Source organism: Fonsecaea multimorphosa, assembly GCF_000836435.1.
Source record: "Fonsecaea multimorphosa CBS 102226 unplaced genomic scaffold supercont1.1, whole genome shotgun sequence".
Classification (NCBI taxonomy): Eukaryota; Fungi; Ascomycota; class Eurotiomycetes; order Chaetothyriales; family Herpotrichiellaceae; genus Fonsecaea; species Fonsecaea multimorphosa.
The window spans coordinates 646,735-667,654 of record NW_015971635.1 but is presented as its reverse complement, the minus strand read 5'-3'; the positions used below and the strand labels follow the sequence as shown (position 1 = coordinate 667,654).

Here is a 20,920-nt window from a genome sequence, read left to right as displayed (position 1 = left end):
ATCCTCCGCTCCACAGTACTCACTACTGCCAGTCGCTGTCCCCTCTGATGCGTATCCAAACCCTCCCCGTCCTGCGACCTCCTTTCAACCGTCCTCTTCTCCGATGTCCCATTCTCGATCGGTTTCACCACTGCCCAACGGAGGATGGAACGCACCGGGTCTGACTGAGCGCAGCTCAACCCCCAACGGCGGCGTGTACGCAGGAGTCAACGGTTACAGCAACAATGACGATCAGTGGGCTGCGGCAAAGGCAAGAAGTGCTCAAGTGAGAGGGTACCCCAGCGTCCAGACCAAAAATGAGGGCTTCTTTCAGCGGTCCAGGCGGAAAATCTCCTCGACGCTGCCCACCTTCAGTCCCTACACTCCTTCGTCGGCCAACTGGAAAGACCCTGAGAAACTGGGCCGCAGCCGGTGGTCTCCCGGAGGCAATAAGAGTTTGGCGAGCATAAAGACTTTTGCTGGCAATGTCTTGAGGAGGTTCAAGTTTCTGTTCATCATACTGTCCATTGTCACACTGACGACGGTTATACTGTCCCAGACAAGTGAGTCCCGCTTACACACACCCATCCTGTTCTGTCCTAACTTCCCGTCCTAGACGTGCTGTCCAAATACCGTGGCAACTCCCACCTCGGTGGCGGCAGCAAATTCGTTATCATCCTCGGAGCCAATGAGGGCGGCGGTGTTATGGAATGGAAAGGTCCTAGAGAATGGGCCATCGAGCGCGACAGCGTGAAAAACAAAAAGAGATACGCCGAGAGATGGGGGTATATATTGGATATTGCAGACATGAGCACCAAGAAGAGGTACGCTCACGAATGGCGTGAGAGCTGGGAAAAGGTTGACCTGATCCGAAACGCCATGGCCAGGTACCCAAAAGCTGAATGGTACGAGAAAGCATCTGCGAACGAGTTGAGTGACGTGTGACTGACGGGAAGCAGGTTCTGGTGGCTCGACTTGAACACCTTCATCATGGAGCCTTCGATATCACTGCAATCCCACATATTCAACAACCTCGACAAAAACGTGTACCGCGATATTAATGTCTACAACCCTCTCGACATTGCCCACCCTCCCATCACCGAATTCCTCGATCCTGTCGCCCGGTCACCCACTGGCGACAATCTGACATCCTCTATCGACATCATCATCCCTCAGGACTGCGATGGTTTCAACCTTGGGTCTTTCTTCGTTCGACGATCTCCATTCACAGACCGTCTCCTTGACCTGTGGTGGGACCCTGTCCTCTACGAGCAGAAACATATGGAGTGGGAACACAAGGAACAAGATGCGCTGGAGCACCTGTATGCGTCGCAGCCATATCTGCGGACACATTTCGCATTTATTCCCCAACGGAAAATTAATTCATTCCCCCCTGGTGCATGTGGCGTCCATCCGGAGGAAGGACAGGCTGTCCCAGACGAAAAACCTCTTCTGGACCCCAGATTCCACTACAACGAGCACGAGCGGGACTTTATGGTCAACATGGCCGGATGTGAGTGGGGCCGAGATTGTTGGGCGGAAATGTACATGTATCGCGAACTCAGCAACAGACTCAACCGGTCGGGGTGGGAAAGGTCCAAAGATTTTTTCCGTGACAAATGGACAAACTTGATGAAGACCTTGTTCGACAAAAAGGCCAGGCCGCAAACTGGTTGACACCCCCACCATCCCATTCGGTCACCACTGAGTTGGATGGGCAGAAGCGATGAGATCGCCACAGCATCCATAAACGGGCTGGCTCGACATTCTCTCTAATTGACGCAACGTCATCTTGGACTGGCTGAAGCTCTCAGGAATCTATCCACACTCATCGACTTTTCGAGCGCAATATGCTAAACTGTCTGGAACATGTCAAACCTCAAATGGCTGGGACCAATTGAACGACCATCAACAGTTTTACACCTGCGCCTTTGTTTTCTCCGAGCATACCAGAGGACAAACAGAATCACGCACTAGCTCGGGGTGGCGCGGAAATTTGTGTCTTTTCAACGTGTATACTTAGTTAGACGGATAGGCATTGGGGCGATATTACCAGGGACTGGCTCTTACGGAAACGAAATAGAATAGCGAGCGGGATTCTTTCCAATGGGCGGAAAAGAAAATATGGCATATGGCATGGTCCACTACAGTAGTACTACTTCTCAAGCTGTTGTCGGTCACTTGCTTCGGGATCTGTTGTGTATCTGAGTATCGATGAAACCGAGATTAATAGAGACAAGACGTCAGTGGCACGACCGAGATACGGTACGTTCAAGGCATTTCTAATCTGTGTTGAAACGGTAGAAAGGGCTCGATTTTGGGGCGAAGTCGGGTGTAGTTCTCATTCAGCAGTTAAGCAACAGAGCTCACGCTGGGCCTTGGGGTTGAGACTCGCACTCACTCACGCACTCAGCCTTGCCACCCTCCCCGGTCCCATTCAGCCTTGTACCGAGTACCGAGTTGCAACTGGTCCTGTAGAGCGTGCTTCCTTCATACCTAGGTAGATAACCCCTTTCTTTTGCCGTTTTTGGCAACGCAAAACACTTCTTACAGCTTCCCCCTAGCGGGAATGCCAATTTGGGGAACATTTGCAGTATGTATTTAGGGTGATATCCGGGGGTTTTGGGTGTGTACCGAGTACCTTTTACTCCATTCGTGGGGGTGACATGCTTTCAGGTCGTCAGGTATGAGGCTTATGGTAGCAGGGGGGTGGTCTCTAGGTAGTTTGTCCGCGGGTCCATCTTCTTCCCATCATATGTGGTATCTAGAAGCAGTGCTTCCACTCTCGTTATTTCCCTACCTACCATAATATCGCTGTATCCGTAAAGTGTCCTGTGCCTAACAATCCAAGACCGAAGTTGGCCTCCTACGCCGTAGTGGTCCCCAACCAGGCCGCGGTAACGGGCCCCAACGCCTCCTTCAACCAGGCCGTGTCCAGAGTGACGCCATTCTCTGCCGTGTCAAAGCCATGCTCGCCGGGCTGCACGACCAACATGACCTTGTCATCCCCAAGCTTCTCTCGGGCTTTTGCAGTCCACTTCTCGCTTCCCTCCACGGGGACTGCGCTGTCATCGCGCCCGTGAATGATCAAGATGGGCGGAACCGCCTCGGCACCCGTGGGGAGGATGTCGTCGAGTCTCTCGAGCGGGAACAGGATCTTCTCGTCGCCGAGTAGTTTCGTCATCAGTCCCTGCTGAACCATCGAGAGACACAGCGGCAGTCTCTCGGGAGGGGTGGCTGAACTGATCACCCTCCGCGGCCTGCCGTGTTTGGCATCCTCTTCGATCGAGGCGAGGTGCGCCGCCATGACTTCCTTGGGGATCGTGGGCGCGCCCAGCACGACCTTGGGGGTGCTGTATTCCTCGGTGTAGAACCGCGCCTTCAGGTCCAGGACGGGATACAGCGCGATCGCGGCGCGGATCTTCATCATCCCCGGCGAAGGGGAAGCCGAAGGTGAAGCCGCATCCAGCGCGCTCTGCACAGACAGGTACCCGCCGGCGCTTTCGCCCGTGGACAGCACCCGGCCCAAATCGACCTCGACACCTGGCGAGGCGGCCGCGAGGTATGCTGGGAAGGATGTGGCAAGCCACGTCCAGAAATCGCGCAGGTCCTGCATGATCTCTGACCCGGTGGCTTCGGGCGCGAGCCGGTAGTTGGGACACACCACCACCGCGGAATGAAGCAGCGCGTACTCGACCAGCCAGTCCGAAAACCAGTCGGCGTACAGCGCCGTGCCGGTGATCAGGAAGCCGCCGTGGAACTTGACTATTATAGGCCGTGGCGAGGGCGAGGGTGATGTCGATGATAGGACGGTCTTGGGGATCAGGGTGTAGACATTGATGGCGTGGTTGGAGACGACTTTGTACGTCGTCTCCAGGATTGTGAAGGATGAGTACTTGGGGGAATCCATCTAATGATGATGATGATAGCCTTGCAAAGGAATGTTGGGATCCCGTTGGGTTCCTAGACAAGCTTGGATAAAGGGAAAAAGAGACTTGGCTCTGTTTCCTTGGGTTAGGAAAATATGCAGCTTGCTGCTCGTCGACCTCGGAGATTCCTCTCGGTATTTATACAGAAAGTATCGAGACCTGGTCTGGGTGTTTTTCACACTATTTGCAGGCTTGCTCGCTACGTACCTGCGTCAGGGGGTTGCTACCTACCTAGTATGCATCTACATACTAATACACCGCACCCACGGTGGGTAAGGCCAGGACAAGGCCCACCACGTATCATCAGGCAGTCACTCCAGAATCTGCGTCTTTTCTCGGCGATATCAAAGATCAAAATGAAGAAATTCCCCCTTAAACCCGTCCCGCGAAGGTTGATGCTAGTTGCTGGGTCGGGCGTAGGAGAAGCCGACTCGGGGTCAGGCGTGTGAGAGATGACAAAGGATGTAGGTATACTCATTACTCGAGGTGGGTGAGAGCAAGGCTGCTTTGAGCATCAGTTACGAAGCCAGACGTCAATTTGCAGATACGGGAAGCTAATGACAAGGCTAGGCGCCCCATTCCCCCTGCCTGCAGTGGGATGAAGGTATGCGGGTGCCCATTACCAAACTCCCCCCTAAAGCCACAAGAGGCCGTTGTGGATGGGGCGGTTTGGGGCGCCTCTTGGCTTTAGTGGAGCTGTGCGTATTCACGAGTCAGGCGATTGTTAATCCAAGGACTGTTTATCGATACCTAGGTAGGTAACACTCGGTTCGCCAGGGCCTCCTAAATGCATACGAGTGCATTTCTGTTGGCTATCTGACCAAGAAAAGATCATGATGAATTCCGCGAGACAACAAAATGCTGGGGAAACAGCGGAATGAGGCCGACGCATAGTTACACTCGACCATGTTCTTCCTCCGCTGCCTTCCTACTCGTACAGCCAGCGACTCAACAAAGAGCCCGACTTTTCGCAAACCATCAACACTCATCCGGACTTGCAAATGATGCACATGGACGGTCGAGGGAGGGAAATCCAGACACCCGAACGAAGAGGAAAGAAAATCCGTCGCCTCTCGTCAAGAAATCACGGTGTCTCCATCTTTGCTGCTGCCCCGACTGATGACCCTCATCAGTCTCTCGGCCACACTTCCTCTTCTCTCGCTGCCGTCTTTGTCCCTGTCTCTCTCCTTCTCCTCCTTCTTCCTCTGCTTCTCCTGCTCTTTTCGTCTCTTGCGCTCCTCCTTGCTCTCTGGCGCGGGCCAGCCGACCTCCCAGTACGGATTGCGGGACCCCATCGGCCCTCCCCACGCCAGAGACTGCAGCCCTCCAGCCCCGCCGCGCAGGTCGGGCAACATGCCATGCGAGCCGGGCTCGACGTACATCTTGGACTCGGCGAATTCCTTGAGCGCGGCGAGTTCTTCTTGGCTGTTGGCGAAGCCGTGCGACGCTTTGTATGGTGGGAGTCGGTCCCTCCTGGGGTCGGCTGTGGCCGTGTATGAGGGTGGCGACGCCATTGTCTTGTTGAGCGAAGCGAAACAGTAAACTTCTTCGGCGGGGTGGTTTGGCCGCTCCTCTCTGTCCTTTGGGTCCTTGAATGTGACAAAGGAGAGGAGCAGGTTGTTCTGTGTGAAAGCTACCTAGGTATGGTGTTGAGATTGACTTTGTGGCGAGAAAAGGATCCTTTACGTATCATGGAGAGATAGAGTGGGCCATTTGATTATAAGTCTGAGCGGCATTCGAGATGATGAGGACTTCAGGAACGAAGACCGAGATGTGCGGGTGCAGCGATGGAGTTGGAGTGGCGCCAGCATCTGGTGACCCGTCGTACCCGTTGTTTGGTCTGTTTTTCTGTTTTTCCAGGTTTCCATCCACCACCTGCATCTTTCTATCTTTGGGGGGCGACGTCATGACTGTACTGGTGACAGCTCCCTACAATAGATGAACTCGTACGCGGTAGAGGATCTCGTTCTCATCTCGCCATGTATTCCAAGCCTCTTCGGCCGCGTCACATGGCGAGAAACAGAAACAGAAACACGAAACACGAAACACGCCCAACGACGCGCGGGACTCATTGGCCGCGTTCTGGCCCTTATGGCCCTTATGGCCCTTTCCCCGCGATCCCATGATGGAACTACTGGCCATATCACAGGCTATATCACAGACCAATGTCTTGGTCTTTTCTTGGTATGTCTTCTTGGATGTTTTCAAATACAAATATCACACCATTGCCTGTAATCATCGCTTTTATCCTCCTTCCAAGTCTCGTGGCGTGGGAACAGGCGATAAGAACTGAAAGGACCGCAAAAGAAGCAGTCGCTTGGAACAGCGCGGGCAACCCGACCACCCTGATCAGCGGCATTGCGACGATCCATGGATCTGAGTTGCCGAAGGTTCCAATGCCCCGGATACTTGTTCCCGCGAACGAGGTCATCATGGTGTCACTGGTGTGGTAGGTGTTGAAGCAAGTAACGGAGCCAGGTACGGAGATCGAGTGTCTTGACCCGGCCGCGACAACCGGCGACCTGCTATCCCAAGTTGCCAATAAACACTTTATGCTCGGCAGATCGATTGGCGCTCGCGATACGAGTTAGCATCTGATCAAGCGGGGTCAGTGGAGCGTAAGCTAAAGGTACACCAAAGGGTGTTTGTGCGTTAGTCAACCCTCTTGGCTCTCGCGACACCACATGGACATGGCGGCTCCTTATCAACCAACTTCCACACAAGTCAACCTCGGATTGGTCCTACCAAGTGAGTCTGCATAGACCGGCGCATGATGGCACTAGGCCCATGTAGAGTTTCTGGCCCTCAATTGCAACCTCTGAATCGGTCATTCCACAGCTTGGACGGCGTTCTACTGAACACTTCCACGGGACTCATTGCGAGGGTGGTGCCATCAATACATTTGCAACATGTGGAACAGCCTCATTTCAGTGCCCCTTCTGGCAGTCATCGCCTGGCTGTTCCTTCAGATTGCCCATGTCTTGTACAATGTCCTTCTCCATCCCCTCCGAAGTTATCCAGGCCCACTTGCAGCCCAGGCTTCGGGTTGGTACAAGACCTACATCGAGCTGTTCCTGCAGAGAAGCTGGACAGATGTCCTGGTAGAGCTGCATCAACGCTATGGCAAGTCAGCGACAATCGGAAGACGGATGACACTAACATTGGCCTCAAGGAGACGTGATTCGTGTTGCCCCGAACGAGGTCTAGAACAACTTCGCCGCACACTCTCGTTTGTCCTTGACTGATTTCTGAAAAGCTCCATTTCTCTAACCCGCAAGCGTACCACGATATCTACAACAACGTGAACCGCTGGGACAAGGACAAGGGATCGTACGAATGCTTTGGCGAGGATCACTCCTCGTTTGGCTTCCTGAAATATCACGACGCTAAGCAGCGCAAGGATGTCTTGCAGCCGCTGTTCTCCCGACGGAACATTTTACAGATGCAAACTCTTGTCCGGAAGAATGTAAGTAGACCACCGGATTTGCGTTGAGAGCTGTTCTGACTCTCTTGCCATCAAGATGGACCACCTCGTGGAGAGACTCTCAGAGGACTATGCAGCCGGGAGGTCGTCGGACTTGTTCTTCGCCTTCAGATGCTTTACCATGGATACCATTACTAGTTTCTGCTTCGCCAAATCTGTGAACGCCATTGATGTTCCCGGGTATAATGCCCCCATCATCGAAGCTATGGAGGCCTCGGGCCCGGCCTTCATCCAATTCAAACATTTACCCTTGTTCCGCAAATTTGTCTTCTCCCTTCCACCCAACATGGCCATCAAAGCCTCACCCGAGACGGCAGGCTTGACCCGTCTCCAGGTCATCTTACGAAACCAAGTTGACGAAGTGACCGCGAATCCAAGCATCCTCGAGGAAGCTCCCCACCAAATCATCTATCATCGACTCCTCGATCCCGAGGCGCACAAGGGTCAGCCGATCCCCGACAAGCAATCACTGTATGAAGAGGCGCAGGCCTTGATGTTTGGGGGCGGCGACACGGTCGGAAACACTCTGATGGTCGGCTTCAATCACATCTTGCAGCCGTCAAACCGCGACCTCTACCAATCTCTCCGCGACGAGGTCCGTTCCGTCTGGCCGGATCTGGCGACTCCGCCTCGCTCCTTCGAGGCGTTCGAGCCTCTCCCGCTCCTCACCGCAACCATCAAAGAATCCCTGCGCGTCGCACCGGGCGTGGTGTCCCCACTTCTCCGCGTCGTCCCGGCCAAGGGCGCAACAATCGCCTCCCATCGAGTCCCGCCCGGCACGGTCGTGGGTATCTCCAGCGTCTTCGTCCACTCCTCCCCGACAACATTCGACAATCCAAAGACATTCATGCCCCACCGATGGCTTTCGACGGGGAGAGACCACCTGGAATCCAACCTCGTCGCCTTCAGCCGCGGCCCCAGGTCGTGTCTGGGCATCAACCTCGCCTGGTGCGAGTTGTACGTCGCCTTCGCCACCATGTTGCGTCGGTTTGAGTCGCTGGAGATCGACGCGGATTCCCCGCCCGCGGACTTGAGGTTTCGCGACTCGTTCCTGCCGAATTTCTACGGCCAACATCATCTCAAGGTCAGGTGTAAGCCAGCGACAGAGTAGCGAATTACCTACGCACCCACTCACCCACCCATTTGGCTAGTGAGGGGGTGAAGCGTTATCTAGGTTACTGATGAGGTAGAGGGGCAGAATCCAGACCAAGCAGTGGAGACAGGAACAGAATACAGAAGGTTTTGATAAATAATGACTGGTGTTGTTCTATCCATAAAATACCTATCAGGGCTGCGTACCGTACATACCAAAGATGTCTTTGGAGCAGGTTGGGTGTTTTACCACAGTACCTACATAACATAACCCAGCCGGCCCCCGTGTTTTTCATCGTATTCTGGGACCCTGCAATCACGGCCTCCATAGCTGGACCGATGAGATCGACTACATACCTAAGCAAGCACGGTGGTAAAATGGACCCAACCGACCTGCCCTGCCCTGCGCTGCCTGCTCATACCTAGGCAGCTAGGTATGCCTGAGGAGGAGTCGATTGACCCACTCATCTAGACCGGGCATGTACGCGTGGGCATCGTAGAAGCCATGCAAGATGCCTCCGACGTCCCGCCAGCTGTGCAAACCCATCTGGCGTGCGTGCCGCGCGAGGTTTTCGGCGAACCACCAGGTGTCGTCGTCGCTATCGTCGTCATTGCCACTTCGACCGCGGGTTGTATTGTGGTGGTCACTATTGTCATCACGACGGGTGGCACCGCCACTACTGTTACCCGGATCGTGTTTGTTCCCGTCGTACCGTGAGGACGGGGGATTGTGCTTTTTCTCCGTCCAGCTACCCACGCAGAGAGCGTAGAGTAGGGCGTTGCTCGGGTCAACTTGCGGTGCTTCTCCTGTGAGATCATCATCACCGTCACCAGGCCCATCGACGGCGAGGGAACGCACAATCTCCGCAACGTGCGTAGTCAGCGACAGGGTGGATCTGAGCCGCGCGAGGAAGTCCCGCGCGTTGACGAAGACGGTCTGCACGGACTCTAGGTTCGTCCGGTTGAACTCGAACATGATCAGGAACGCGAGCGCAAGCGCCCGCTGCGTCTGCCAGTAGAGGTTCTGGCGCGGACTGGGCATGGGCTGTTCCGTGGCCCGGTCGAAGTTGAGGTGATGCAGCGCCTCGGTCTTCAGGATAAAGTCGACGAGACGGCTGTGCAGAATGGTGCCCTGAATGTGGATCCAGACTTGGACCATGGAGAACAGCTGCTCTCCCGGGAGCAATTCCGCGGGGAGACCAAACACGTAGTCTCCAAACAGCGTCTGGACAAACAGGGTGCGCAGGGGCTCCGCGGAGACACAAGGGTCGAGTCTGCAGAGCATGGCCTGCCGGAAAGGTTCCAGGTAAGCCTTGGGCGGCTCCAGATACGACGCGAGCACCTTGGGGACCCATTCCTCGACGTCAAAGATGGACAGCGAGAAGCGGAAAACCGACAGCTGCTTGTTCTGATAGAGGACACGTAGGAGAAAGCCGAGATCCATGACACCGCCCTCCCGATCGTACTTTTGCTCGAGCAGCGTCCGCAACGTGTTGGCGTGGAGCGCCGCTTCGTCCAGGTCTCCGGCAATCAGAGCCCCGCGAAAAAGCATTGCCACGCTGTCCAAAACGAGCGATTGCGTCTGACCGACACTGCCTTTTACCAATTCCCGACGGAGAGACTTTATGGTTTGGTGCTTTAGCAGGAGCGCCTCGTCCTGAAGACCCTCATGAGGGCTGGTTTTGATCATGAAGGCCACGTTGATGAGAAGGAGGGCTCGGGCACTGCATTCAAGGCGGAGCGCTAGTATTCCGTTGTGGTATTCCTGAGTCTGCAACGCCTCGATCCGGCGGATGGCGTCTTCGGAGCCCATGAAAGCCGGATAGATCATTGGCAGATAGCCATGCTTATAGAACGTCAAGATCTGGTTGACGCGTGGGGTGATATGAATCGCAAGAGCGTCAAAGGGGTCCGAGTTGCCCTTTTGTAGGATCGACACCAAACCTGGCGAGACCAAATCTTGGTTCCATGTTGTCTCGCTCGCGCCTATCGACTGTGACTCTTCGGCAATCTGCCGACGTTGGTGATTAGCACTACCGGCGCCAAACCGCTTCCCCCTTCGCCATTTGTGCGATAGTCGAGCCGCATGAGATTTAGCGGTAGCCTGGTATAGCTCGCGATCGCGTTGAGAACTATCTCGTGCAAGCACAGGCAGGAAAGTGATGTCGAACTGAGCCATGCGTCGCTACGTATGCTGATGAAATTCTGAAGGAATGCCTGTCATCCACCCGAGTCTGGTTTTGGAACTTCATTGTTGTCGACCACTCTGGCTGGCATATAGTCCTTATTACCCAAGTTCTAGCCTTTCCGCAACCATCGAGATCGTTTGTGTTTACCAAAGGATTGCATATGTAATCGTCTCGACTCAGGAAAAGCATGGTGCCCACGTGGAAAATAGTGCACGAGAATCACGCCATAAATTCCCTGTTTAGAGTAAAAGGCATGGATGCTGTGGTGTTTAAGCTCTCGGCTTATTAAGATGGTTGGATAGACTCAGTGAATGGCGGTCGATAACAAATGTCGAATTGGGAAACATCCGAACGACGTGCATCCCGCAGCACCAACCGAATATGGGAATTCTATTTCCCAGCTCGGCAGGAAATGAAACACGAATTCTTTGTCAACACGAGTACGCAGAACTAAACAGGGGCACAGAGGGCGCTGAGGCATCAGCAAAGCTTACCTAAAGGCGCCAACCTGATAGACCATATCAAAAGTACAAGTAGAGCGACACGTAGGCATTCGAGACTCTGGACTCCACTGTAGATACTGCCTACCATTGCACGCAAAGTGTTGCCCCCTGGTCTCCTACCTGAAGACGCGTAGTCCTTTCCGGCAAAATGTCGGGTCTGCACGAAGCTTTAGTCAGCTCTGCGGCACACTATCGGTGACGTTTCTTTCACTTCCAGCTTCTCAACGGCACCGTTAGCTTCAGGCTCAGTTCGAATGGTTGAACGAAGCAGGTTGTCAAATGATGGTAGGGAATGGCGAAGAAGAAGACAGATGGTTTACAAGCAGGATCTGCTGGCAGGCATTACGGAGTATGCGCTTGGTACACATAATCACCCGCTAACCTATATTGGTACTAGCTTCATCTTGAGTCTTGGCATTCTTGGCATTCCATCTTCGGGCTAGCGGCCCGTGCCCGTTGTGGCCCGAGCCAGGATTTCTATCTGATGTCCGAAGCAGTTGTCTACCTAGGTACCTAGGTATCTTGACGATATCTGATATTTCCCCACCTTTGGACCATTTGCGAATTCCCATTTCGATTTGCCTTTAGACTTGTTCGCTATGGCGAAATTGATCGAGTCAACCCTGGACGCCACCACTCGAGCAATGTTGCAGATCCCCTTTCAAGAATTGACAAGCCGTTTCGTCCCAACCTTTCAGGGCGGCTTAGTTCCAGACTGGCTGTCACTCTAACGCCTGGTAATGCCCTGTTAGCTCTGCCCTACCGAACCTGTAACATGGCCGCCAGGACTGAGCACTCCTTCCTTGCTCCGCGCCGAGCATTAATCGCCTGTAACACTCAACCTAGGGTTATACGGCGCTCTATATTTCATCTTGAATTGCACCTCCAGATTCGTTGCACCCATGTCACTATCACAGTCCAGAACCTGGCCCCTGATTCAATCTTGTTTCGATGTCTTCCTGATCAAGGTTTGCAGGCCAATTCGCAATGCCCTCCCACTATCTGGACTTGGCCTCATGGCCGAGACCGTGATCCAGATGACGAGGCCTAGTTGAGCTTGCCCATGGGCTCCCCAAAAGGAGGGCAGTTGAGGACATAAGAACATGCAGACTGCCCTCGTATTCTCTTTGAGATTTGGTACAAACCCTTCATACACTCATTTGCTGCCCATTCAGCTTCAGTCACTCGTTTGCCTTTCATACACTCGTTACCATCATGCGTTCTTTCAGTTTCTTTTCTGCAAAGTCACTCATTGCCATTCTACTTTCCTTGAATGTCTTGTTCGTACAATATGTCGAATCCCTCGATAGTACAGACACCATTACGTGGGGTGGGTCAAATGACAGAACCGGCTACCAGAACAACCACAATATGGATCCAGCTGTGGTTGGAAGTGATCAATTCGGCCTCCTCTTCAAGACTCTGCTCCCCGGAACATATCCCATTGGCGGACAGAACGTACCCGAGCAAATATTCTCTCAGCCGTTAGTCTATACTGGCTCGGATGGTGTTCAATATGTCTATGTTGCAACCACTCAGAACAATGTGTACAAAATAGTTGCAAATACTGGCGTTATCGTTGCTTCTCGGAATCTTGCTCGGCCATTCTTGGTCAGCGATCTGGACGGGTGCGTTGATATCAACCCCACAGTTGGTGTGACGGCAACAGGTGTCATCGATCCAGATACGGTGTGTAAGTCCTTACCTTCGGCGACCTCAGATTCTAACCCAGACCAGGATACATTGTATTTGACATCGAAGACGTACATCGATCAAAGCCTTACAGGACCGACTGGGCGCCCAAATGGTCGCTACTATATTCACGCCATTAGCACAGTTGACCTTTCTGAGCGGCCCAATTTCCCAGTCAACCTTGAGGGCATGGTAGCTCGAAACAATCCCGTTCGGTCATTCAATGGGGGAATTCATCATCAACGTCCTGGTCTGCTTCACACAGGTAACTTTGTGTACGCCGGTTTTGCTAGTCACTGGTATGTATGGCTCCATTTTGCCCATTGTTGGAATCAGAGGGATCCATCTTTCTGTGTGTATCGTTTTTGTGACTGAACAAATTTGTCCCGTTGCAGTGTCCAGTATAACTTCACCGGCTGGATTGTAGGCTGGGACAAGACCACCGGACAGCTCGTGGAACAATTCGCCACTGAAGGTGGTGAGTCATCTGCCCCCCAACTACCAGAAACGCCGTGGCTGACAATTCACAGCTGGCGTTGGCCCTGACACCCCCGGAGCGGGAGTCTGGATGTCTGGTGGTGGTATTGCAAGCGACGACCAAGGTTCTCTGTTCTTTGCTTCCGGCAATGGTTATGCTTCGCAACTCAATGGCATACCGGTCAATGGGAGAAATCCACCGACAGCACTGGAAGAAGCTGCCGTGCACATGGCAATCAATGACAATGGCTCTTTGACCGTAGTCGACTTTTTCATGCCCTGGGAAAAGGTACAACTTGATGGTGCTGACAAAGGTAGAGATGCTCCCTCAATGTTGAAATGAAAGCTGAATTTGGCGCAGATCTCGGTACATCTCCGTTGGAACTCCTCCCGAGTCAGTTCTCCTGTGGTGACGTCGAACGCATCGGCGTCGTTACCGGAAAGAGCGGAAAGACCTATTGGCTGAATCTCGACAATCTCGGAGGATATCAAAATGGGCCAAACAAGCTGGACGACGTGCTCCAAGTCTACCAGAACGAAAACTCCGTCTATGCTGGAGCTGGTGTCTACCCGCTTGAAGGTGGCTACATCTACATCAACGTCATCCAATACCAGACTCACGTGTTCAAATTCTCCTGCAATGATGGCGTGCCATATTTCAACAAGGTCGCTGATTCTCCGGAAAAGAACGCCTACATCCTCGGTGTCGGCCACGGCACTGTCACTTCACTCAATGACCAGCCTGGGACCGGCCTGGTGTGGACGTCGGATGTCGAAGGGTCGAATCTTCGAATCTACAACGCCATCCCCGACGAGAATGGGCTCATGACGGAGATCAATTCATTTGTCACACCAGGGACTACCAAGTTCACCAGACCTGTCTTTGGAAATGGCATTGTCTATCAGGGCACTACCGTCGGCTATCTGTATGCTTACGGAGCGCCTGTCAATTTGCCCCTAAACTGTACAGCTCTTCAATTTGGGACGGCTAATCTCAACACAACCACAGCACCAATGACTGTACAATGTACAGCCAACACCGCGGTAACAGTCACCGCTGCAAGCCTTTCAGGAAATCCAAACTTCGCTCTTGGCGGGTTGTCCAGTTTCCCTCTGACAGTCGCCCAAGGACAACAGTTTTCATTTCAGGCAACCTTCACCCCACAGACCGTTGGCCCGCTATCTTCATCAGTGATCTTGAATACCACTCAGCAAGCCGCCGGCTTCAGCATCAATACTCCCGTCCAATTGAAAGGGACTGGCCAGAGCCAGGCTGCTCTGCTGATGGTCACTCCAAACACCGTCAGCTGGAACGGTGTCATTACTGGACAGGAGGTAGGGGGAGTCAACCAATCTGTGGTCATCAGCAATCTTGGAAACAGTCCTCTGTCGATCAACAATATTAACTACTCCATTGTGGGCGAGACTGGACCTTGGATCTCGCCTAATGGCACGCAAGCAGCAACTGTGGTCTCGGCTTTCACATTCTACGATATGCCGTCGTCAATCCCTCCCAATAGCGCTGTCACTGTCCCGATCAATTTCGACCCTCCGTACTCCGGCAACTACGCTGTGTTCGTTCAGTTTGTATCTAACGGTGGAACCCAAGTCATTGATGTCCTTGCAGCCGGATCAGATGAGCCGAGGGCTGTCCTCGAGTTCCAGAGCCTGGACGGTGGATGGGTCCCATACGACAATACTACCGCCTTTAGCTTTGGCAACGTCACGGAGAACACCAGCACGTATCTGAAGATGCGTTTGACCAACAATGGCTCTGCCAACGCCGCGGCATTGTCAGTGACCGTCAGCAAGCCTCCCTTCGGTATTGCCGGAAGTATCATCGGCGCCAATAACCAAGTCGACCTTGCAGAGGGCACCCTGGTGTACGCGGGACAAAATCTCACCGCAACGCTCTATTGCTCCGTCCCCAAGAGTCAAATCGATGTCGACCCATACAATGGCACTGCGCAATGGACCATGAATCTGAACGATCCGAATTTTGGAAAGCAGTATATCCAATTCTTCTGCAATGCTGTCTCGGAGCAAGCACCTCCCTTGGACCCGGTCACCCAGCAAGGCATCTACAGATATGGAGGCTGCTATATGGAGAACAATCCAGGTCGACAACTTCAAACTAACATCTACAGTGGAGCCAACAACACTAATGAACAGTGCATCTCGTTGTGCTCAGCAGCTGGGTACATCTTCGCTGGCACACAATACACGCAGGAGTGCTGGTGTGGTTACAACCGACCGAAGACAGTGGTAGACGACGCCAATTGCAATTTTGGGTGCACCGGCAACGTCAATGAGATCTGTGGTGGCAACGGCATCGACGGAGCCGAGTCATATATCTCCCTCTTCGGCGACATCACGCGTTGGAACGGTAATTCTACAGACGCTCCGGGGCCCTACGTCAATCCCGGCACGTTAGGATACAACAGCCTGGGCTGCTACACCGAAGGTTCCAACTCCCGAGCCCTGAGTGTGCAGCCCAATTCCAACAACACTGTCGTCTCTTGTCTCCAAGCTTGTCAGGGCTATTTGTACGCGGGTGTCGAATACGGTGGGCAGTGCTTCTGTGGGAATACATTGGCGGCAGGCTCCGTGAATGCCAGTGCATCCGACTGCAGCATGACCTGCAACAACAACCAGACGGAATACTGTGGAGGTCCGAACCGTCTCAACATGTACATCTACGGCAACGGCACCCTTCCGAGCACGTCACCTTCAAACGGTGGAGGAAACAACAATCCCACTACGCCGTCAGGTCCAACAATTCCGCCCACAGTCGGCAATTTCACCTACCAGTCTTGTTACACCGACATCCCCGGACGCGCCCTCACCGCTTTCGCGCTGGCCGACAACAGCATTACATTGCAGACATGCGCCAGCAATTGTACACAGTATCAGTATTTCGGTGTCGAGTACGGTCGGGAATGCTATTGCGGAAATACCTTGGGCTCAGGGAGCGTACCGGCGACTGACGGACGTTGCAACATGGCATGTTCAGGCAACTCCAGCTTCATGTGTGGAGGACCCAATGGGTTGACTCTGTATCAAATTCTGAACTGGACCGCTTCAGCTCCTGCACCGCCATCCACGCCGACGGGCCCAATTATTGTCCCCAACGTCGGCAATTTTCAATATGTCGACTGCCACACGGAGATCACGGGTCGTGCTTTGACGGGCAAGGCAGTCGCATCGAGCGACATGACGGTGCAGAACTGTGCCGGAAACTGTACCGGCTTCACGTACTTCGCCGTGGAGTACAGCCAGGAGTGTTACTGTGGGAATGCCCTGGGCTCTGGCTCCGTGACAGCTACGGATGGACGATGCTCCATGACTTGTGGTGGCAATTCATCGACCATTTGTGGCGGGCCCAATGGATTGAGCCTTTACCAGTGGATTGTGCCTTCAAGTTCCAGCTCAACCTCGAGCACGACGAGCACTACCACGCTGAGCACCTCGACTGGGGCATCTTCAACTTTGGTGACGTCGGCAAGTGCATCAGCGTCTTCCACCTCTTCGGTCCTGTTTACGACATTGTTCTTTAGCAACACTTCGGTCTCGAGTTTGAGTCAATCCTCTACGACCAATATATTCAACACCACTCTCTCGACACAGATAGTGAGCTCCTCAATCACTCCAGGAGTCACTTCCACCACGTCAACAATCTCGAGCACAGCTCCGTCGTCGACCACGCTCGGCTCTGCAATTGCTGCGACCTCCGCGTCCAGTGCGCCAAGTTCAAGCTCGAGCACTTCTTCAACCTCGATCCCAAACAGTAGTACTTACTCTGCAGTGCCGACAACGTCGACTCCATCTGTCGCTGCCACATCCTCAAGCTCGTCGCCAAGCACAACCACCACTTCAGGTTCCAACTCTGGGTCATTTTCATTCTCAGCGAGCACGGCAGCCAGCATTTCCGGCACGACAGCCGCATCCACAACCACTGCTGCTGCGTCGGCCGTGACGACTTCGGCAGGTTTGGCAGCTCCCTCATCATCAGCTTCGCCTTCAACCACTTCAGTCACGTCATCAAGAACAAGCTCTAGCACTTCGTCCTCGCCGGGTCCGAGCACCAGCACCAGCACGTCCAGGTCTGGGTTGTCGTCAAGCAGTGCTGGCTTCACTACTAGCTTCCTACCTGTTCCTTCGGCGACCAGCAGCGCTACAGTCCTTTCAAGCTCGACTTTCGCAGCCACGAGTCAAACTGGGGTTTCCACTCTGACAACAATCTCAACCCGTCTGACCACTTTCTCCACCTTATCCACCCTGAGCACGGGGACATCTTCTTTGACCACCACCACGTCTTCGATCCCCCCGAACCCCTTCTTCCCCGCGATCTATGTCGGCTGCGCCGCGGAGCTCCCCAACGGACGTCTCCTCTCGGTCGCTTCCACGACAAGCTCCACAATGACGATATCCTCGTGCATTTCATTCTGCTCGGCGCAAAACCTGCCCATCGCCGGCGTCGAGTACTCACGGGAATGCTACTGCGGGTACAATCTGTCGCCCTCGACAGCCGTCAACGCCACGGGATGTAGCATGGCGTGCGCGGGCAATGCGCAGCAGATGTGCGGCGGGTCCAGTCGCCTGAGCATCTACAACAACACCGCGCTGTCCCCTCCGGGAGCCAAGGCGAGCATCGGGAACTATACCTACCAGGGCTGTTTCACCGATCCGTCCTCCTTGCAGCGCACCTTACAGGGTTACAGTACGACCAACGCGACCTCCATGACGCAAGAGTTCTGTATATCGACCTGCCAATCCAGGGGTTACAAGTACGCGGGTGTCGAGTATGCCCGGGAATGCTATTGCTCGAATCAACTTGGCCTGGTGAGCAACGGTGGGGGCCAAGGGGCGCAGGCATCCGAGGGAGATTGTTCCATGCTGTGCGTCGGCAATGACGACGAGTTTTGTGGCGGGAGTTCGAGGATCGGGGTTTGGATGAGTGGTTCTTGACGCAACGAGGTCCGTCCGTCGTTGATGGTGCTCCTTTTTGCTTTCTTCTCTTGACCAAAATTATTCTTCTCTTCAGATTTTCGGCGTTCGCTTCAGTTCTCTCCCCCCCTGTGTGCGAGGATTGGGGAAAGGAAGACAAGGGATAGATTTTGTGGGATCCTTGACACTTTGTACGAACACATACATGGGACTGTTGTAATATGAGAGAGGACTCTAATTTTGATCAATGCCGATTTTCCTGCGTATCATGAGCAAAGGGTTTTTGCATCGAGTGGTCGTCGTGTCGCAAAGGCGGACTTCCCAAATCGCCCCCCTCAAGAAATTAAGTGGCCGAGGATTCCTCAGGAATTTCACAAAGATGGATAATACAAACCCGGTTCACAGTCTCACCCCACTTTGTAAAGCCGAAGCGTGCGCCAAAGGGAGAGGAAATTAGATAGGTAGGAACGAGATACAAAGGGGAAAGAGAAGAGAAAGAGGGAAGGGAAGGAACTTTAAGAAAGGGTAGGTAGGCAGGAAGAGCACCGTGAAGAAAAAGAGAGAGGGAGAGAGAGAGAGAGAGAGAGAGAGAGAGAGAGAGAGAGAGAGAGAGAGAAAGAGAGCCTCAAGAAAGCAAGCCTGGCGGCCTTGATGTGATTTGATTGGCGGCGAACCATCGTTTCGCCTTGAGGCTGATCATGTCAATGTACAAGTACTGGTGGAGGACGCGCTCGACCTCGGACCACGCGCCGGACAGATGCATGTCAGTGGTCGCGAGCCGGATGAGCTGCGTGCCGTGGTAATCACCAGAGGCATGGGCTTGCTCGGCCGACGCGGATGTCTGGCTCTGGCTTTGGCTCTGGCTTTGGCCCTGCTGTGCACGGACATTGCACTCGGCAATGGTCCCCACGTACAGACACCACAGCCTGTCCTCTCTAGAACGCAGTTGTGTTTCTGCAGAGTAGGAAGAGGACGAGGACGAGGATGCTGCTGCTGCTGCTGCTTCCAACTGCAGAATCCTCGCGTCAAGGTCGCGCAGTGTTGTCGTGACGAGGCGGCTCATGTCGAAGGCCCACGACCCTGCCTCCTCGAGCTTGGAGCCCGCGTCCATCCTCTCGTGCGCGGCGCGGCGCACCCAATACAGCGCCGCGAGGGCCATGCAGGCCTCGGCCAGCGCCGCGGGGGAGGACTGCACTAGAGCCCATTGGTCCATGGTGTCCAGGTAGTGGTTGAGCAGGTGGCCTTCGAGGACCATGATCTTCATGGCGCCGTTGATCAGCAGTTCCAGGTTGAACAGGTCGCGGTTGAGCATGACGATGCCCAGGGCGTCGAGCCACTCGCGTATACCGAGGAAGATGAAGCGCAGGGCTGGGGACAACGAGGGGGACAGATTTGCGGACGAGAACGGGAATGCCGACGGGTGGTGGTGGTCCTCGCTCCCGTTCTTGTTCAGGTCGTCGGTGATCCGTGCGGGAAGGTTCTCCTCGGCCCAGCGATGCAGGTCGAACGACGGCCTCGTCAGGGAGAGGCACGCTCGCGTAATGTCCTGCTGCAAGACTACCATCAAGAGACGTCGCTCGGCAATCACGGTCCTCCCAACGGGCTGGAGAAGGCGCCTCAGCATCGACCCATGCACGGCCGCGGCCGGGAGATTGCCCGCCGCGATCTCAGCACAAAACAGCGCGTAAACGTCCCACGCGGCATCGCCGACTTCCTGCGAGCCTCCTTCTCCAGCACCACGGCGCACGATGGATTTCCGCAGATTGCTGGTCGCTTTGCCGAGGTACTGCAGGGCCATGATACGGGAGCGATCGCGGGGCGTGAGCTTAGACAAAATCGCCGCCGACCGCGCGAGGTAGGCGTAGCCCGCCACGCCGCCGTCGTCGAGTCCGCGTACACTGTCACGCCAAAAGCGATCCATGTGTAATCGGCCGCCGACGACCGCGGCCTCGTTGGCGTGGAAGGCGGGCAGAATGAAGTCCCGCGTAAAGATCAGGAGACGGTTGACTTCGGGCGTGACGACGATGACCTTGCTCGAGAAGGGATCAGAGTTGCCCGCCAGCACCACCGGAGAGGGGATGCTGCCGCTCTCATAGCCACTGTCATAGTCTTCGGTATAAGGGGACGCTTGTTGTGCCTGTCTCTTCTCGGTGTTGTTGTTGTTGGTGTTGTTATTATTGCTGTCGCCGCTGCGGTTGCGCCCCTCTGCCAGCAGAGCGGATTGCTTTTCCCGCCGCCTTTGATGTGCCTGTCGCGCAATGTGTGCGTTGATGGTGGACTTGTTGAGGCCAGACGACGCCCTCCCTTGTACCTCGAAGACGAAGGTCACTGAACTGTCGCGACCATTGCTCATGGCCGCATGTTTCCCAACCTGGTTGGTTGTTTTGTGATTATTACTTGTCCCCCAAGCAGCCCATTCAAAAAGGAGAAAAGTGGCCGTGTTTCTCGCAAGCCAGCAAAAATTCGTATTAATAATGGTGATCAATCTCGGATCGGGAATCGCTCTGCAACCTGCACAAAACAAGGAACGATCTGTCGAGGAAGCGGACTTTGCAGCAAAAGGAGAGGCCTCAGTAGCGTGTCCACCGAGCCACCTCGCTTATGCGTGGCTTATGTAAAGGCGCATGC

At 54.3% G+C, this 20,920-nt stretch overlaps 7 protein-coding genes across 7 annotated transcripts; 3 read left to right on the top strand and 4 right to left on the bottom strand.

The window, feature by feature from the left end:
* Positions 1-103: 103 nt before the first annotated feature.
* Positions 104-1,656, top strand: Z520_00256 (uncharacterized protein; the record flags this gene model as incomplete). Its single annotated transcript, XM_016770777.1, has 3 exons — positions 104-542; positions 596-884; positions 939-1,656. 3 exons carry the CDS (start codon positions 104-106, stop codon positions 1,654-1,656), a joined length of 1,446 nt encoding a protein of 481 aa, XP_016637687.1.
* A 1,189-nt stretch (positions 1,657-2,845) lies between these two features.
* On the bottom strand, positions 2,846-3,889 carry Z520_00255 (uncharacterized protein; the record flags this gene model as incomplete). The annotated part of the gene is made up of 1 exon (XM_016770776.1): positions 2,846-3,889. The coding sequence occupies one exon, from the start codon at positions 3,887-3,889 to the stop codon at positions 2,846-2,848; it is 1,044 nt and encodes a 347-aa protein (XP_016637686.1).
* Positions 3,890-4,984: 1,095 nt separating this feature from the next.
* Positions 4,985-5,422, bottom strand: Z520_00254 (uncharacterized protein; the record flags this gene model as incomplete). Its single annotated transcript, XM_016770775.1, has 1 exon — positions 4,985-5,422. The coding sequence occupies one exon, from the start codon at positions 5,420-5,422 to the stop codon at positions 4,985-4,987; it is 438 nt and encodes a 145-aa protein (XP_016637685.1).
* Positions 5,423-6,817: 1,395 nt separating this feature from the next.
* On the top strand, positions 6,818-8,503 carry Z520_00253 (uncharacterized protein; the record flags this gene model as incomplete). The annotated part of the gene is made up of 3 exons (XM_016770774.1): positions 6,818-7,009; positions 7,165-7,374; positions 7,430-8,503. 3 exons carry the CDS (start codon positions 6,818-6,820, stop codon positions 8,501-8,503), a joined length of 1,476 nt encoding a protein of 491 aa, XP_016637684.1.
* A 411-nt stretch (positions 8,504-8,914) lies between these two features.
* On the bottom strand, positions 8,915-10,663 carry Z520_00252 (uncharacterized protein; the record flags this gene model as incomplete). Its single annotated transcript, XM_016770773.1, has 1 exon — positions 8,915-10,663. The coding sequence occupies one exon, from the start codon at positions 10,661-10,663 to the stop codon at positions 8,915-8,917; it is 1,749 nt and encodes a 582-aa protein (XP_016637683.1).
* A 1,728-nt stretch (positions 10,664-12,391) lies between these two features.
* On the top strand, positions 12,392-18,313 carry Z520_00251 (uncharacterized protein; the record flags this gene model as incomplete). Its single annotated transcript, XM_016770772.1, has 5 exons — positions 12,392-12,865; positions 12,914-13,167; positions 13,264-13,346; positions 13,399-13,659; positions 13,707-18,313. 5 exons carry the CDS (start codon positions 12,392-12,394, stop codon positions 18,311-18,313), a joined length of 5,679 nt encoding a protein of 1,892 aa, XP_016637682.1.
* A 604-nt stretch (positions 18,314-18,917) lies between these two features.
* On the bottom strand, positions 18,918-20,645 carry Z520_00250 (uncharacterized protein; the record flags this gene model as incomplete). Its single annotated transcript, XM_016770771.1, has 1 exon — positions 18,918-20,645. The coding sequence occupies one exon, from the start codon at positions 20,643-20,645 to the stop codon at positions 18,918-18,920; it is 1,728 nt and encodes a 575-aa protein (XP_016637681.1).
* Positions 20,646-20,920: the final 275 nt, after the last annotated feature.